This window comes from Pinus tabuliformis, chromosome 8 (genome assembly GCF_031772625.1).
Source record: "Pinus tabuliformis cultivar Carrire ecotype Pingquan chromosome 8, CPIR1, whole genome shotgun sequence".
Taxonomy (NCBI): Eukaryota; Viridiplantae; Streptophyta; class Pinopsida; order Pinales; family Pinaceae; genus Pinus; species Pinus tabuliformis.
Window position 1 is genome coordinate 701,150,144 of NC_142294.1, and position 16,666 is coordinate 701,166,809.

The window sequence follows — 16,666 nt, forward strand, 5'->3', positions numbered from 1 at the left end:
TCTACAATAGTCATTGAATTCATTTGATTCATACTCGGTTCCATTATCGGTCCTCAATATTTTGATCTTCTTCCCTGTTTGATTTTCAACCAAGGCTTTGAAAGAACGGAACCATGTGAACACTTCATCCTTCTTCTTCAAGAAATAAATCCAAGTTTTGTGAGAGAAGTCATCCACAAAGATAGCATAATATAAGTATCCTCCCAAAGATGTCACGGGCAACATAACAAATATCATTGAGGTTGTCATCAGATTTGAAGTAAGATGAGGAGGCCATTGAATCTTGTCCTTGTCCAACAAATCTCAGTGATTTCTCTTTTCACTCTTGCTTGGGCTTTGCTTTCACCTCACCTCTGATACCATGTTAATTTTTAGATAACAATGGTATGTTCTATGCTTACGAGCAATTTACTTCAATTTTTCTTATTAAACCAATATCAATTTCCAAATTATCAATCACATTAACATCAATAGTAAATGTAGATAGAACATAAACAATAACCAGAAGACAAGCCAAGACGAGGACACAATATTTAGCGGATGCCAGGGAAAATCCCCAATGTGGGGAAAACCCTTTGATTAAATATTATCATTCCTCGAAAGTTTAGCAGAGAGAGAGAGTGCAATATACAAAATTTGCTTGCCCAAACACAATCAAGTCTGTCCAATCAAACTGCAATCAACAGGATGCCCTAACCAGATAGTCAACGCTGGTCAAATCAGCAGAAATACACATCCAAATCAGCTCGGTCAAACCTAATCAATTCGGCCTTCAAAAACAGTCCAAATCAGCCATGAAGAAATCGATTAAACTTGGTCAACGCATAGTCAAACCTGGAGTCAATGTTGGTCAACCTGCCCATAAATTCTCGAAATCTGTGCCAAAGAATGCAACCTTCCCAAACAGAAATTCTCCCAAGAAAAAAGCAGTGAAACAATGTCAAATGTTGCTCGGTTAACGTTGGCCAAACTCGCTACAACTTGGTCACCACAGGAAAACAGAAAACGCAGTCAACCCTTCGCACATGTGGAGGAGAAGAAGGCTGCCCTGAAATTCGTACGACCCAACGAGATGAAGAGAAAGAGAGATATGTGTGAGATGATGAATGTCCAAATGAGGTAGATGATCCTTCTATTTATATGCAACGTTGAGGATGAAGAGACATGACTTTTGGGCTTCTTGAGCCTACATTAGATTGTTGGCTGACCTTGACAATTTGTCCATAGAAGAAATAAATTCATAATTCCATTTATACATGTCAGAATGAGATGATCTTTAGATCAATCCTACACCTCTCGGAAAGAGGAATCCAACAAAAATATCATCTCCATCATATGAGTTATCCAAGGTGGAGTTTGGTCCTAGTTGCCAAATTTAACAAAAGAGCACATCAAGATGTTGCTTCTCATTAGGGTTTGCTTTGATTTCATGGATGAGCCATGTTGACCACTACGTGTCAACCGCCCATAGCAGTACACCCCGTTTTTTCGCAAAAGGGATAGCACCTGATCGATGTGTTTGTGTCGTCCAGCTATCATCATCAGCCTGACTTCCAATATGTTATGTAAACCCATTATGCATGTGTATAATGTAAATAATCTTAGCAAACCCGTGTCATGTATGTAACGACCTAGGTAAACCTACCTTTCTAGCAACGATCTCCATTTTAGGAGGTTTTTTATCTCACCAGTTCATTTTCGGATGATCAGCGAAATTTTTCCCTTCAGTTTTACCCCAAAGCTGGAATGGATTTTGTCGCTAGGATCTTAGGCGAGTCCCAGTGTTCTAGATCGAGTCTATGTAAAAGTAATTTGGGAATAATCCTAACTATTTGGTTAGATTATTTTATTACAAATTGCTTAGTCTGTTGGATTATACTTGTGTCGCAAAAATGGTTAGTCTGTGAAGGTCTGTAATAAATGGGTTTTCCCCCTTTATGATGTAAAAATGTATAAATCTTGATGTAAAATATCTAGCGCATGGTCCCTCATAATTAGAAAACCATGGCTAAACATTTGAGGGTTGGAAAAGTAACTTATCCCCTCATAGGTTAATTAAATAAATTTTCTGGCACAAAATTAATTAAAATTCTAAGCGAGACATTTAATTAATTCTGTCTTAGGTAAATTTAAATTCTCCAAAGGCAAAATTCATCGGTCCTAAAAAATTAAATTTTAAGAGGACGCGAGACAAAAGTAAATTAATTATTTTGATAAATTTTAGACCTTTGATCCCTGAGGATTAAGTCAAAGTCAAATTTTTAAGGAAATTAACTCAAAAATTCTATTTTTGAGTTAATTAAAGTGCATTCAAATTAAAAAAAATGAATTTCCTCAAAAATTAAATATTTCGACAAATGAGATTAAAAGATATTTTGATCTTTATCGAGATTAATTTGATGAGGATCACTTGAACTAGTCGTTGGAAGATTTATCTTTAAATAAGAGGTCATTTGTCAGTCAATCGATCCGATCTCTGAGTCGTGTGCTTAACAAAAAGCTCGAGTGTAATCTTTTTCTGGATAAAAAGGAAAGACTTTGGAGTTAAATTCTGTTGGTGTTACTTTACATGAGAATGTTGTAAGATGTTATATTTCATGCATATTTTTTTCTAAAGCCATTGATGATAGCTTCTAAAGAGTGATCTGAGCACAGGTATCTTGTTCAATTAGCTGGAGTTTGAATAATAATTTTAATTTTGAACGTAATAGCAGGTATCTCTATTTGTCACTTGCTCCATCATTCAGGCCCAACATTGAATGTTACAAATGCCATAACTAAACCAATAGAGAAGTTTGTGACTCAAGCAATTGCAAAAGTTTGGGAGTCGAGACTCAACCAATTGAGTTTGATCATGATGACTCATGAGAAGTTTCAAGTGATAATGTTAATCACTACTATGATATATGTAGACTTGTAGTAGGCCACTAGCCCCATAGTTTGTAGGCTTTGTTTTTGCACTCTAGAGACCATTTAGAGCCTCATTGCTTATGTATTTTTGTCGATGATATGTATTGCACTTGGTGCCATTTTGATATATTCACCTTTACATGGTATATAAATGAGCAATCTTTGCATATTTTGTCTCTATTGGCTTGGAATCATGGTTTTAAATCTTAAAAATAGGTTTTTACATTAAAAATTAATTATTTAATATATTTTTTTAAAATCGGTTCGTTTAGACCTGACCAGTCCCGGTTTGAAACCCGGTTCAATAGGTGGATAGGTCCGGTCAGCGGTTCCAGTTTTTAAAACATTGCATACAGCCATGAAATTGCTCAATTGAAAGGCACATCTCTCAAGCAAATGCATCGCTGCATCCTTATAAGATATTGGACATGACTTAGGCCTAGAATCTCTAGGCTACTACACCTAAGAAAGGGACATGCTCCTTTTCCTTGTTTATTTGAGCTATCCATACATCTTCAATCTCCATAACTCTTAGAACAAAAGGCCAAGGTTACCACTAAAGAGAGGCAAGGGGGCTTAAACTGGCCATTGATCACAATGGATGAATGTTAAGGGTCTTGAGAGGCACATCTTGTGGAGGAACTAGTTCCATAGCATGAGGTGAGACTAAGATGGATGGGGATTAGACTTGGGAGTCCTAGACTCCTTAAATTGTATTTAGGTTTACAGTGAGGGAAGTGATGAATGAGATGATCTTGAGCTTGACATGTAAGCAGGCACTTAGGAAATTCAAGTAGCAAACTTTCTGTTGGCACACCCCATCAGCAATGAAAACTGAGATCAATAGGGGAAGCTTACACTTTAGATCTACCTCAACAATGTGCAATTTAGAGCCGCACTGTTCATGTATTTTCTTTCAAAACTTCAATGATATGTATCCCATAACTTATATCTTGGTGCAATTTTGGTATTTCACCTTTCTGTGCCATATATATGAAAAAACTATGCATATTTGGTGTATGAAAAAGCTATATATATCAAGATTTGAAAATTGTATGTATTGTTTGGTCCAAATTTTAATGGTAGCTTTTTTACTAGTTCCAATGCTAGTTCTAACAATTATGCTCCACCCAAGCTTACCCTCGAAGTAGGATGAATGATTGATGCAAAACATATTTAAGTTGGATACATGGCCTTGGAGGCACACACTGTCATTTTTTCTAGTAACTTCCACAAATAATTGCAAGAACAATAAATACCAAAGTGAATAATGCCTTGCCTCATTCTAAAATTGATAGTCAAATCAGTTTTAAATGCATTGTGTACATGGTAAGTGGGTATCATGGAATAAATGCATTTGTCTTCAATGAATGTGATACAGCAATTTCATCATGGATGTCACAATTTGAAGCACTAGCTAGGAGCCCAAATGCTTGATTAAAATTCAAGCTAAAATATAAAAACTAATCTATTCAGAAATTGGCTAGCCAAATTGAAAAATTCTCAAGCCTCTAAAAGAGCATGTGGCCCAGGCACAAGAAGTGAGAAAATAGGAAACATATTTAAGTTGGATGCATGGCCTTGGAGGCACACACTATCATTTTTTCTAGTAACTTCCAGAAATAATTGCAAGAACAATAAATACCAAAGTGAATAATGCCTTGCCTCATTCTAAAATTGATAGTCAAATCAGTTTTAAATGCATTGTGTACATGGTAAGTGGGTATCATGGAATAAATGCATTTGTCTTCAATGAATGTGCTACAGAAATTTCATCATGGATGTCACAATTTGAAGCACTAACTAGGAGCCCAAATGCTTGGTTAAAATTCATGCTAAAAAATAAAAACTAATCTATGCAGAAATTGGCTAGCCAGATTGAAGAAATTCTCAAGCCTCTAAAAGAGCATGTGGCCCAGGCACAACAAGTGAGAAAATAGGAAACCATAGCATGTAGTGAATAACAAATGACAGCCATAATGCCACATAACTAGTAAATAACACTCTAAGATTGAATCAAGATTTGGCCCATAGATGATAAGAGTCTATGGGACTATAAATACTAGAGTTCCTGCATATGTAATAAGTCATTGTTACAGTCTTAAAGGCTCTTTTTAGAATATGTTTAAAAGCAGTAATTTAGTCAGATATTTATGCACTCTCTTTGAATCTGATGGCATTTGTTGTATAGCCTTTCGTTGTTCACCTTCGCGCTCTGCTAGTTATATGCTCAGGTTGTGTCCAATTTAAGGTATAATCTTCTAACTATATTGCCCTGAATGGTCCTAACAGTCTCTGCAATTTTTTTCTGGGGTAGGTACTAAGTATTGACATGTTTTTGCGCTAAGCACAGTATGATGTTCAGTTTCTGAAATTCCAAGTTGTTAAGAGCAAAAGGGATTAGACAGAGATGTCATAATGTCTTCAAACAAGCAGGGTTACAAATGATTCACGGCATTGACAACAGAATCGAGAGAAGAAGATCAAACAGACAGACTGAGCAAGTGGGTGACTAGCTGCAAAGCACACATGTAAAATAAGTTAATAATAATGATAGGAGTCCACAACTACCAGACGGGTACAACTTGGTTTTTAAGTCTTGACTAAGGAATCAGGTAGTGCATAACTACATATCATGTAACAAGCAATGAAGTACAGAAGGGATTACTGCAACAAATTCCAAAAGGGCATAAGGGAAAGTGTTAAATTTGGCAACTAGGGCCAAACATCACTTTGGACAGCTCTTATGAGGCAGCTGATATTTTTCTTGGATTCCTCTTTCCGAGAGGTGTAGGATTGATCTAAAGATCATCCCATTCTGACATGTACAAATGAAGTTATGAATTTATTTTGATTATGGACAAATTGTCAAGGTCGGCCAGCCATCAAATTAGCCTCCTCCAGCCTTCAACGTTGCATATAAATACAAGGTGCCTCCTCCTCATTTTGGCATCACTCTCATTCATCTTTCTCTCTCTCATCTTGATTGGGTACAGATTTCTGGGCTTCTCGTCTGATTTTCTAGCTGCTGCGTTGACCAGATTTGACCGAAATTTCAGGAGCATGCCTTGGACCAGCATTGACCCTATTTGACTGCAGTTTTGTGAGGGAGACTTCTGTTTGGGCAGGCCGCTGTTCTCGGCACAAAAACCGAGGCAGATTGACCCCTATGTTGACTGCCCTAATTCAGATTGCTGCGTTGACTTTAGTTGACCAGATTTGACTGGTTATTTTAAGACTGTTTTAGGCTACATTATCTTGTTGTTGGAGGCCATGTTGACCAAGGTTGAGCGTGCTGTTTTTGAGGTCAATTTCAGCCCTGTTGACTATCATTGACTTTCTGGTTAGGGTTTTCTGTTTCTGCTGTTTTGACTGATCAGTTTGGGCAAGTGAATATTGTAAATTGTATTCTCTCTCTTCGCTGAACTTTTGAAAAATTATAAGAAGAATTGATCCAGGGTTTCCCCACACTGGGGTTTGTCCCTGGCTAGTGCCATATCTTGTGTCTTCTTGTGTTGGCTTGTCTTCTACTGTTATTGTTTATGTTCTATCTGCATTTTACTATCATGTTGATGTGATTGCTATACTTGATATGATATTGGTCTTATAAAGAAAATTGAAGTAAAATTGCTCTAAGCATAGAACATACCATTGTTATCCTAAAATTAACATGGTATCAAAACTGAAGTGAGAAGCAATCACTGATCAAGAACAAGTCTCAATGGTCTCCACATCCTACTTCAAGTCTGATGATAAGCTTCATGATAAGTCTAATTATCATGCATGGAAGATGTCTCTTGATTTGACATTGGAAGAACAAGATGTGATGGATTATGTACAGGGAAGATTTCAGAATCTCCTTTAATGCACCAGCTGCTGCTAAAACCAAATACAAGAAAGGTGAAGTCAAAGCCAAGAAGATCATAAGGGATTCTATTCATAAGCATTTAGTTGCTTACATTTATGATTTGAACACATGAAAGGAGATATATGACAAGTTGGTTGGCATGTTCAAATCTAGTAATGCAAATCAAATTATTTTCCTCAAGAACAAGTTGAAGGATATAAAGAAGGGAAAAGGTGAGGATATTCAATCCTACTTCATGAGGATTACCAAGATCAAAAATGATCTTCTTTCGATTGGTGAAGCTATTGTTGACAGGGAGCTCACTCTCATTGCCCTTGGAGGTCTTCCTCCCGAATGGCATGTGTTCAACACTACTATTCTCAATAACGACAAAATTCCAGGTTTTGAAGAATCGCTGACTAGATGTTCTCAAGAAGAAACAAGGATGATGGAATTGGAGATGCCTTCGAATAGGAATAATCCTACCGCATTCTCCGCTCATGCCAAGAAGAAGAACAATGCAGGTTCAAAGAAGCAAAGTCAAGGAAGACCAGGATTCAAAAATGGAAGGAAGGGAAGATGCTTCATTTGCAACAAGTTTGGTCACTATGCCAGGGAGTGTCCAAATAGAAGGGACACATCTCATGATGATGATCACAATCATTTCAGGGGCAACATCAACAATCAAAGGAATGGCAGGTTTAACAACAAAGGGATAAGAAATGCTTCCACTACACAACTTGGAAATGATTGAGTTTCTAAAAGAACAAGAAACTCCAGGTATGATGAGTCTAATGTTGAAAATTCTAAACAGAGGGAATTTTATCTTATATTTTCCCTCTCTACTGCCTCTCCTTCGGATACTTTGGGAAATTGGTTGATTGATAGTGGTGCCTCAAGGCATTTTACCAGGTACAAGAATTCTCTTTCAAATCTAATAGAGAAGGATACAAATTTGGAAATTATCTTTGGAGACAATGGCACCTATCCTGTGAAGGGAGCTGGGAATGTTACCCTTCAATTGAATCAAGGTAACACCGTTCATCTTCAAGAAGTATTATATGTACCTGATCTAAAGAAGAATCTAGTGTCTATCTCGGCGATGGAAGACAAAGGATTCAAGGTGGCATTTATCGATGGAAAGGTATGCGTGTGGAAAAGAAATTTCAAAGAAGCATTTACTCTTGGATTCAAGGTTGACGGTTTATATCAAGTTGGAGGACGTCCACCAGGAGCCATGTCTTGCGACACATCTCTTCAATCCGAACTATGGCACCGGAGATTTGCTTATCTTCACTATAAGGCTCTACCTGATGCAAGGAAGATGGTTACAGGTATGACCAAATTCAAAATAAAGCATTAAGGTGTAAGTCAGGGATGTGCCGAGGGAAACATAGAAGGGGACCATTCCCTCAAGTGATAGCAAGACCACACACATTTTGCAATTGGTTCATTCTGATCTATCTGGTGCAATGCTCGTGAACTCATTGGGAGGATACTTATATTATGCAACCTTTATAGATGATTTCTCTCGCAAGACTTGGATATATTTCTTGAAGAAGAAGGACAAAGTATTCTCATGGTTCTGTTCTTTCAAAGCTTTGGTTGAAAATCAAACCGGGAAGAAGATAAAAATATTGAGGATCGATAATGGAACCGAATATGAATCATATGAGTTCAAAGATTATTGTAGAGAAGCTGGCATTAACAGGGAGACTACTACCGCATATACTCCTGAGCAAAATGGTGTTGTTGAAAGGAAGAACCGTTCTATCCTTTGGAAGGATGCAATGAACGAAGAGTGTAAGTCAATTATGAAGAATGATGTCTGAGATGTGGTCCCTAGACCCAAGGACAAATCTGTTGTCACTTCGAAATGGCTCTTCAAGATCAAGCATGGAGCTGATGGAAGTGCTGAAAAGTTCAAGACCAGATTCGTTGCTTGAGTCTTCTCTCAAAAGGAAGGTGTAGATTATGATGAGATATTTGCATTAGTTGCAGTGTTGCACGCTACACCACCATCCGATCGATTATAGCCCTTGCAGCCTCACAAGGATGGAATCTTCATCAGATGGATGTCAAGACCGTCTTCTTACATGCTTCACTTAAGGAGGAAGTCTATGTAGAACAACCTGAGGGGTTCGAAGTTCAAGATGGGTTGAAGAAAGCCCTATATGGGTTGAAGCAAGCACCTCGGGCTTGGTATGAGAGGATCGATAGCTATCTAATGAAGTTGGGATTTACGAGAAGTGAAGCTGATCCAAACCTTTATTTTAAGGTTGAGAATGATAGACCTCTCATCTTGGTACTCTATGTGGACGATCTCTTTTTGACAGGTGTAGACCCTCTTATTCATCAGTGTAAGAGAGAATTGGCTTCTGAATTTGATATGAAGGACCTAGGACTGATGCATTAATTCCTAGGGTTGCAGGTCTAGCAAAAGCCAAGGGAGATTTTCCTTTCTCAAGTTAAATATGTTGTGAAGCTACTTGATAGATTTGGGATGGTGGACTGCAAGTCCATGACTACTCCGATGGAACTTAACTTCAAGAAGTTATGCGAAGTGTTGTTGGGCCCGATTTGGGAAATCCTTTTGAATACTGTCAACTCATAGGGGCCCTGATGTTCTTGGTGAACTCCCATCCGGACATATGTTTTGTAGTGAACACATTGAGTCAATTTATGGTCGAGCCTCATCATATACATTGGATTGCCACCAAGAATCTCTTGAGACATCTCTGGGGCACAATCACTTATGGACTGAGACACACTGTCGAGAATGTGAGGCTCCATGGTTACTCTAATGCAGACTGGGCTGGCAGTGTGTTGGATCGCAAAAGCACATCAAGATGTTGCTTCTCTCTAGGTTTTGCTTCAATATCATGGATGAGCAGGAAGCAGAAGTTGGTTGTTTTAAGCATCGTTGAGGTTGAATACATTGTTGCTAGTTTGGTCTCCTGTGAAGCTGTCTGGTTGAGGAAGCTCTTTAGTGAGCTATTTGGACATGTGTTGGATACCACCGTGATCTTCTGTGACAACTAGAGTGGGATTCGTTTTTCTGAGAATCTCGTGTTTCATGGTCGCTCCAAGCATATTAATATTAGGTACCACTTTATCCGGGATATGGTACAGCGGGGAGCAATAAGGCTCCATCATATTGGGACCGATGAGCAGGTCGCCGATATTCTTACAAAGCCCTTGGGAAACGTCAAACTCTTGACCTTCCGTGAACGACTTGGAGTCGTGGAGAGACCCTCTTATGAGGCTCCCATATGAGATGGATGTTGAGCTCTAGAAGCTCGGAGGGGCTTTGGGTACTTTTGGAGCAATGACTAACCATAGGGTGACTCACCCTCCCCTAGTGGTGTGTTGTGTACAGGGTGAATGGTTCACCTTCCCCTGTGATACCCCATCGTGGCATATGCATAGGTTGAGTGGTTCACCCTCCCCTATGGCATATGAGCAGGATGAATGGTTCACCTTCTCCTGCTAGCACATCCTACCCATGCAGTCCAGGACTCATGGGAAGTACCTCTCATCTGGCTAATGAGTAGCGAAATGAGGATAGGGACCAAGTACTTACCAATGGACGCATTGTGTTCTACCGTACTCCCTATGCTAGGACGTTGATATTGATCTGCAACCAATGGAAACTGACTACGGGTCAGTTAAGAGTGGTATGACACACTCTCTGTTGTTGGAGACTGACTTCGGGTCAGTGGAGAATTGTACGATACATTCTCGATCATTTCTTCTTTCTTCATGGTTCAGCAAAGCATAGTAGTGACAGGGATGGTACAAATTGTTAGACAGTTTGGCAGGTGATGTTCTCCCTAGTTGAGGGGAGTGTTAAATTTGGCAACTAGGTCCAAACATCACTTTGGACAGCTCTTATGAGGCAGCTGATATTTTTCTTGGATTCCTCTTTCCAAGAGATGTAGGATTGATCTAAAGATCATCCCATTCTGACATGTACAAATGAAGTTATGAATTTATTTTGATTTATGGACAAATTGTCAAGGTCGGCCAGCCATCAAATTAGCCTCCTCCAGCCTTCAACGTTGCAGCATATAAATACAAGCCTCAAGGTGCCTCCTCCTCATTTTGGCATCACTTTCATTCATCTTTCTCTCTCTCATCTTGATTGGTTACAGATTTCTGGGCTTCTCTCTCTCCACGCATGGGAAGGAAGATCTGATTTTCTAGCTGCTACCTGACCAGATTTGACCGAAATTTCAGGAGCATGCCTTTGACCAGCGTTGACCCTATTTGACTGCGGTTTTGTGAGGGAGACTTCTGTTTGGGCAGGCCGCTGTTCTCGGCACAAAAACCGAGGCAGTTTGACCCCTGCGTTGACCAGCGTTGACTACCTTAATTCAAGTAGTTGTGTTGAATTTTGTTGACCTGATTTGACTGGTTATTTTCAGACTATTTTGGGCTGCATTATCTTGCTGTTGGGGGCCAAGTTGACCAAGGTTGACCGAGCTGTGTTGGAGCTATCATGAGCTTGCAAACCCACCACAGAGAGGCACAGTTTCCTATTGTCAGATCTTTCCACCATAGAGAAGCAAATGTGCAATCACCAAAAGAATTAACCACCATGACAGTTACTATTTGCAATTTGCTGCCACTACCCACAATAAAAAACCAGTGTTGCGAACATCTTGATAACATCCCGATTTTATCTTGAAATCACGATTTTTTGGCCTAGACGATGTTTGCTGATTTTTACCAATATTTTCCCGATTTTTATGAGTTTTTGGTTTTCCGGACCCTCGCCAATTTTATCTTGATGCCAATGTTCGCAACATTGCAAAAAACTACTTCTAAAAGAGAAAAACACAAACAAAACTCTGGAAACAACAAAAATAATCCGTTAACAATTTCATTCTGACCATCTATATTACTATCAACAAGTCAAACAAATTGCAACATACCTTCAGTAATTTTCTGATTCACTCTTGAAAGCCTCGGAACTGATTCTGGCATGTCTCCACCAAGATCTACTCGTTGAGCTTCCTTCCTAATCAAGATGCCATTTCCCAGATTGAAAACCTCCTGCCTTATCAACAGTGGCCCTATAACACCAATCAAAAATTAGAGTTGTAAGCCTAGAACTCAAGACAAATGAAGCGCAGAATTCTACTATCACTACTTTCAGAGTTAGCAGTATAGACAAAGTAATAACAGGCTAATGCATGTGGCCAACTTGAGGTATGCATACTGAACATTACCAAGCTAGAATAGATCCATCTATCTTAATCCGGTTTTATTAAGCATCAAGAAAGATCAAAAAAGAAAACTTAATGCAAATCTCTTGGTTCTGAAAAGATTGGGGTTAAGATTGATCTATGCTAGTTTTATTATTATTATTTCATCCCTTCTTTCTTGCTTTCTTTTCTTTGAACATTTGACATTTTTCATTTTATTTTATTAGTGTAATGGACATACACATGTTACATATCTCATCCAACTAGGCTGTAAGAGAACCTCACTTCTCTCAGTGCACCAAACAGTTGATCTGATACTATTACCTACCAGGGAGGCAAATCACACATGACCAAATAAAAGCTGGACAAGTAATATGGAACTTAATCAGAATCCTAAATGTGCCCTATCCACTGAAGAAAATCAGAATTTTATGAACAAACTTGCTTAATATTCTGCTTTCAATAATCAATGTATATAGTAAACCACTATTAGAACCCACTAAAAACGATGGATAGAGTTCAGACTTCAGACCAAGAGAACCTGAATAGTATTACTTTGCATTCAGAGAGTTTGGCTCTAAGACCACCGAGAGCTGATTTGTCTATAGGTTTGGTAGTGCTTGCCTTCGGCTTTGGGACTAGAGTTCCTCAAAAGTCTCATGGCAGTCCATTATCTGTCAAATTGGGGAGGGGGGTTGGTTTGGGTCAAGAGAAAATCCAAGGTCTCACTGAACTAATATCAATAGTGGATTTCTTATTTGAAGGAGGGGATTAGTGGAGCAAACAACGAGCTCTGATGTTGATATCTTATGTATTAAACTTTAAAGAGATCATGTAACAGTAACATGGTAGTAATATAACATTACATTAAAGATGATGAAATAACGAGTGTTAAAGGCTAATTATGTGTTAGAACACCTTACCTCTTAGGATGCTATAAAATCATAAATGACGTAATGTAAAGTGAGCTAGGAGAGAGAGTGGTCCCTGTATTCAATATACTTAGGTAGCTAACAATGAGCTAATGTTGTGATGTATTGTTGCAGCATTATTAATGATATATGTCATTTACTATTCTCTTCACCATATCTTATGTTTATGTGCATCTGCAATTAGAGAATTCTATATAGGAAGATATTGATCATTATATTAGCGACAATATTTTAGCAGGTATACTTCACGACTAATTTCTTGTTTAAAAAACACATATGATATAGCATTCCATGTATGAGATATATGGTGAGATCACCAATGGTCCATTGTCTGTAGTGGATTGACCACAGCCCTGTCCATAATACTTGATATAAAAGATTTCTATCGTGCAGTGTGAGAGGAAAGAAAGTTATTCTCAAACGTTACGATATTTCTTCACCATTGCAATGCCTAGAAATTCCCTTATCTTAATGTTTGTCTTGTTCTGACATAGTTTTTAACATATAAATGCCAATGAACAAATAGTATAGATCCAAATTGTTTGGCGTCTACATGGAGGGAGACGGTCAAAGCAACAAAAAGAATCTAGACTTGTATTTCTATAAACTTGTTGAAGCAGTATATTCCATATTTTATATTTCATCAAGGCATGTTTTGATAACAGTGAAAATGTGCCAAACCCCACTTAATGATTAAGAGATTTCAAAATCTTCAACATGATCCTTATATGCTTAAACAATAAATATATACCAATGTTGCACAAATAGCGATTAAATCGTGATTTTTTTGCAAAAACGATTTAATCGCCCAATTCAATCGGCAAGTTTTTCATTTTGAAAAAACGCGATTTAATAGAGATTTTTTCGAAAAAATCATGACCGCGGCAAACGACTTTTTAAAAGGTTCTTTTGGTTCTTTTTGTCTCATTTTGCAATCAAAGGGGAAAAGTGAGAGCTAAAGAGGAGGAGAACTCCTCTACAAGGGCAAGAGAGGAGAAAATCAAAGAAATTTAGCATCCCAAGCTAAAAAAAAAAAAAAAAATCAAATTTGGACCAAGTTTCTTCAACATAGCGTGGATTTCAGGTATGGGCATCAAATTTGGCCCTATTTTTTTGTTTTTTCCTAGTTTTTCCTTGGGCTTCAATCACCCATATATTTTCCATGATTTTTGCTTCGATTTGAGTGTGTTTTTTTGTCATTTTGTTGCATTTAGTGGAGAGGGTTTATTTTGTCAAAAATTCAAAATCTTGATTGTTAGTTTTATTTGCTTGGATTTGAGTGTGTTTTTTTGCCATTATTTGCATTGAGGGGAGGTTTTTTTGTCAAAAAACCAAAATGTTGTATGCTAATTTCATTTGTTTAACTTGAAATTCTTCTTGTGCCCTAGGTTCAAACTACAATCTTACATTAAAATTCGAGAGTTCAACAAAATTACAAACATGCCAAGAAAATTGGACCCTATGTGGGAATTTGGTGAAACCGACGAGGGGTTTGACAGATCAAATTTGACTTGCAAGTTATGTGGGCAACATATGATAGGGGGAGTATACCGATTGATATTCCACCTTGCACAAATTCCTGGACATGAAGTAGGGCTTTGTACAAATACAAATTCAGAAATCATCCGTAGAGCCTCAATCATTGGAACAAATACAGACAAAAAAAATGACCAAAGCAGCTCTGAAGAGTCAAATGGAAGAGGGTGGAGTGTTGGGACTGGGAGGTGACCGTGAGAGTGGTAATGGTTCTTCTTCAACATCAGTTCCTATAGTCAACCCCACAGCTGCCTCATCATTTTTTGTTCCTAGAACCACACCTGGTGCACAACCATCTATCACGTCAGCTCTTAAAAAAAGGGAGAAGGAAGAAGCTGACAAGTTGTTGGGCAAGTGTCTTTTTTGGAGTGATGTTCCATTCAACATTTCCAGGAACAATCCATTTTCCCCGCCCACAATTGATGTTATTGTTATTGTAGGCCTAGGGTACAATGCACCTTCCTATGCTGACTTTAGAGGGTGTATTCTTCATAATGAAAAGGTTGAATGCACTAAGAGATTGGAGAAGTTTAGGGGCTCATGGGCATAGAGAAGATGCACTGTGATGTCAAATGGTTGGACCGATCAAAAGGGTAAAACCCTTATTAACTTCTTGGTTAAATGTTCAAAGGGGACAATGTCCATGAAATCTATTAATGCATTTGCACATATCACAGATGCATGGTTATTATGTGATTTGTTGAACGTGTCCATTCAGGGGGTGGGTCCACAACATGTTGTGCAAGTCATAACAAACAATGCTGCAAATTATGTTGTTGCTGACAAGATGCTTATGGAGACTCGAGAGACATTCTAACTTATTTTGGACACCTTGTGTTGCATACTGCACTAACTTATGTTGGAGGATATAGGAAAAATTCCTTTTGTCAAGGATATTACTGAATCACTTGTGCTTCATTTAATGAGAACATTCACCAACAACGAGTTGGTGTGCCCTGCCATTACACGGTTTACCACTAGCTTCATATCTCTTCAATCTCTCTTGAATTCTATGTGGGATGTGAAGAGAATGTTTCTTTCATAGGAGTGGCGTGCTTTGTCATATAACCGCAAACAAGGAGGAGAGATATGTAGGCTAGTTTCATACCAAGAAAGCTTTTGGGCGGGAGTGCAGAAAGTGTGTAGCATAAATGAACCTTTGGTAAAGGTTCTTTGATTAGTTAATGGAGACAAGACCGCAATGGGCTACTTGTATGAGGCCATGGATAGGGCCAAAGAATCCATTCATCAATTATTATGATGATAAGGGGGATGAGGGATTTGAGAAACAACTCATATGGGCAATGATTGATGAGCGATGGAACAATACACTGCATCGTCCCATTCATGCTGCAAAGGTATACTTGAACCCCACATTTTCTTATTCCTACAGTTTCATATTTGATGTTGAGATTATGGATGGATTCTTCACCTGCGTTCAAAAGATGGTGTCATTTCCAGCAGAACGTGCATAAATCTCCAAAGAAATGGAGATATACAAGACGACAGGTGGCAAATTTAGCTTTGACATGTCTATCCATAATAGGAAAACCAAAATGCCAGGTAAGCTTTAACTTGTTTCAATTTTCAGCTTTCAATGTCTCTTCAATGTTCATACTTTGCTTTAACTTTCAAATTTCAATATTTTCTTATGTTTCTCTTATTTGTTGTAGATGTGTAGTGGAGTAGTTATGGTTGCGGAGTACCCAATCTCCAAAAGCTTGCCATTCGAGTGCTCAGCCAAACATGTAGCTCCTCCAGATGCGAGCACAACTGGAGCGTGTTTGAAAAAATAAACACCCAGAAGTGCAAAAAGTTAAAAAATTCCCAATTAATTTTTTGAATTCGTTAAATAATAAAAAATATAAGTTATTATTTTTATAATTATTAATTTATAATTTATAACCCTTGTACAAGTTGGAGTCTCAGCGCCTTAATGACATGGTTTATGTCTAGTACAATCTTAGATTGTGGATGAGGCAATTTGAGAGGACCCCTGATGTGGAGGCCATCTCATTGGATGGGATTGACACCACTTTTGCATGGAGGGTTGAGGTCGAGAGGCCTATCATGGAATCAACCCCTGATTGGTTAGAGGAGGAGGTAGTGGAGGGGGTAGTAGCTGCAGAGGAGGAGGAGGAGCAACAAGAGGAGGAAATGACACCACCTACCATGTCCACTGGTAGAGGACGTGGTCTACCTCTTATGGCTCCTAGTTCTGCAACTTCTAG

The 16,666-nt window shown here is 38.4% G+C and overlaps 1 protein-coding gene across 1 annotated transcript in view; it reads right to left on the reverse strand.

Moving 5' to 3' along the window:
- Positions 1-16,666, reverse strand: part of LOC149237548 (uncharacterized) — a 98,190-nt gene that overhangs the window by 17,743 nt on the left and 63,781 nt on the right. Inside the window, exon 4 of the mRNA XM_089372687.1 lies at positions 11,695-11,835. Within this exon, the coding sequence (XP_089228813.1) occupies positions 11,695-11,835 (141 nt within the window). The remainder of the gene's footprint in view (positions 1-11,694; positions 11,836-16,666) is intronic.